Raw genomic sequence first — 1,767 nt, 5'->3', positions numbered from 1 at the left:
CCCTTAGTGCGGGTTTCTAAAAAGAATGAGAATAAGATAAAGAAACAGTAAAAGAATAAGAAAAGTAATTAAGGAAAAGAAATTAAAATTCAAGGTAATTTCGGTTGTTTGATGCATATCACAGTGAATAAAGCTGTGATGCTTCATTAATTCAGAGGAAATGAGGTTGAATGATTGTCTTGACATGTAGTAAACATGGACAAATAATATTAACCTCTCATCAATTGATATAGACACCACGCTGATGGCTTGAATCTTGAGAATCACTTTATTGATGACTTGAATGTTGAGGCTGTTGATTGAATTAAATGTTGAAAAAAAGGGGTTTATTGCTTGTAATATAACAACCGGCGCCACTATCTCATACAGTAAAAGGATTCTTATATGGTTTAATTAAACAGACTAGCAAGTTTATCACCTCAGTGAAATTCATTAATTGATGAATCTCACTTTTATTATTGTTTTTATTCTTATTCTTATCTTTCTTCTTCTTATTTTGTTTTCTCCTTCTTCTTCTTATTCTTAAACTTTTTAAACTTAGCAGCATTATTGGTTTTCCATTCTTCAGATGCTTGATCAGTATTAATGAATCAATATATAAATTGAAAATGAGTTCTTTTGCATTCATAGCAGATCAATAATAAACACCCCATCCTTACAACTACCCACGAACGTATGGGTACATTTGAATTTTCCACTTTTCCAACTGTTTTTCGTATAATTTTAACCCTCCAACCCGTTCAATATCATCGCACGCCCTCTGCGATCTCTCTACGTGTGTGTACTGCACAGGTTGAGTGGTCATGGAGCCCTCAACGCCCTCCCGTCCGCCCAAGGACATCGACACGGCCTACACCAGGCCACTGGAGCCGGAGTCACCGGCCAATTTTGTCGCTGGAAAGGCTGGCAAGAGGCAGAGGAAGACTGTCACAATGCCTCCCCCAGTCCTCAAAGGAGCCAGCGACAGCATCCCCACGGCCACCTCTCGGCTGCAGAAGCAGTTTGAGGAGGCTCAGCAGCAACAGAACCTGCAGCAGAAGGCCCTCATCAGATTGGCGAAGACTCTGGACAGCTGGGTTGAGGAGGAGAAGCAGTCAGTCAGTCAGAACTTTGCCCGAATCTTCTGTGAGAGGTTTGTCAAGTATGTGACAGCAGATCTGAGTGCAGCATCAATTCTGAGAGGGGGTGCTGCCCCGGATACTCATCCGCAGCCAAATGCAGCAAAGACAGCTGCGAGGGAGCCGACTACCTGGGCGGGTGTTGCTCAGAGGGGGAAAAACTCTGCCCTCCCTGGGGTTGCCCCTGCCAAGACTGCGGCTTCCTCGGCAGGCAGGGCTAGTGGAGCTAGCCTGCAGCCCAAAAGCGCCAGTCAGCCAGGGGGCCCCACAGGGGGCACAAAACAGCAGGAGGACCCACGAGTCCTCGTCACCCTCCAGCCAGAGAAACGGGTCGCCCGGCTACAGCCATATGCTGTGCGGCAGGCAATCGCTGCAAACATTCAGGGGGTGGGGGATGTGGCCAATGTGCCGAAGGTGGAGCCCACCAGGACAGGTTGGGCGATCACACCAAGCGACAGAGGCATACGCGACGCTCTGACCACTGAGAAGGCAGTGGCTACTCTCTGTGAAGTCCTTGGCGCCATGGAGATCCGGCTACCAGAGCGGTGGTACAATTATGCTGTCCCAGGGGTCCCAGAAATTTGTCCAGACTTGGAAAGTGGCAAGAATCCTCACCGACTATATGGTCGAGGGAATAGGTTCTGGTTCA

General features: G+C 47.2%; 1 protein-coding gene across 1 annotated transcript; it reads left to right on the top strand.

Annotated features, from left to right (window-relative positions):
- Positions 1 to 803: 803 nt before the first annotated feature.
- Positions 804 to 1,666, top strand: HCAG_09256 (predicted protein; the record flags this gene model as incomplete). Its single annotated transcript, XM_001535764.1, has 1 exon — positions 804 to 1,666. A coding segment is annotated over one exon (863 nt), but the record flags the coding sequence as incomplete, so codon positions are not given.
- Between the last annotated feature and the right edge of the window lie 101 nt (positions 1,667 to 1,767).

This window comes from Histoplasma capsulatum, genomic scaffold (genome assembly GCF_000149585.1).
Source record: "Histoplasma capsulatum NAm1 scaffold_128 genomic scaffold, whole genome shotgun sequence".
In the NCBI taxonomy this organism is placed as follows: Eukaryota; Fungi; Ascomycota; class Eurotiomycetes; order Onygenales; family Ajellomycetaceae; genus Histoplasma; species Histoplasma mississippiense.
This window is presented reverse-complemented; position numbering and strand designations above follow the sequence as displayed.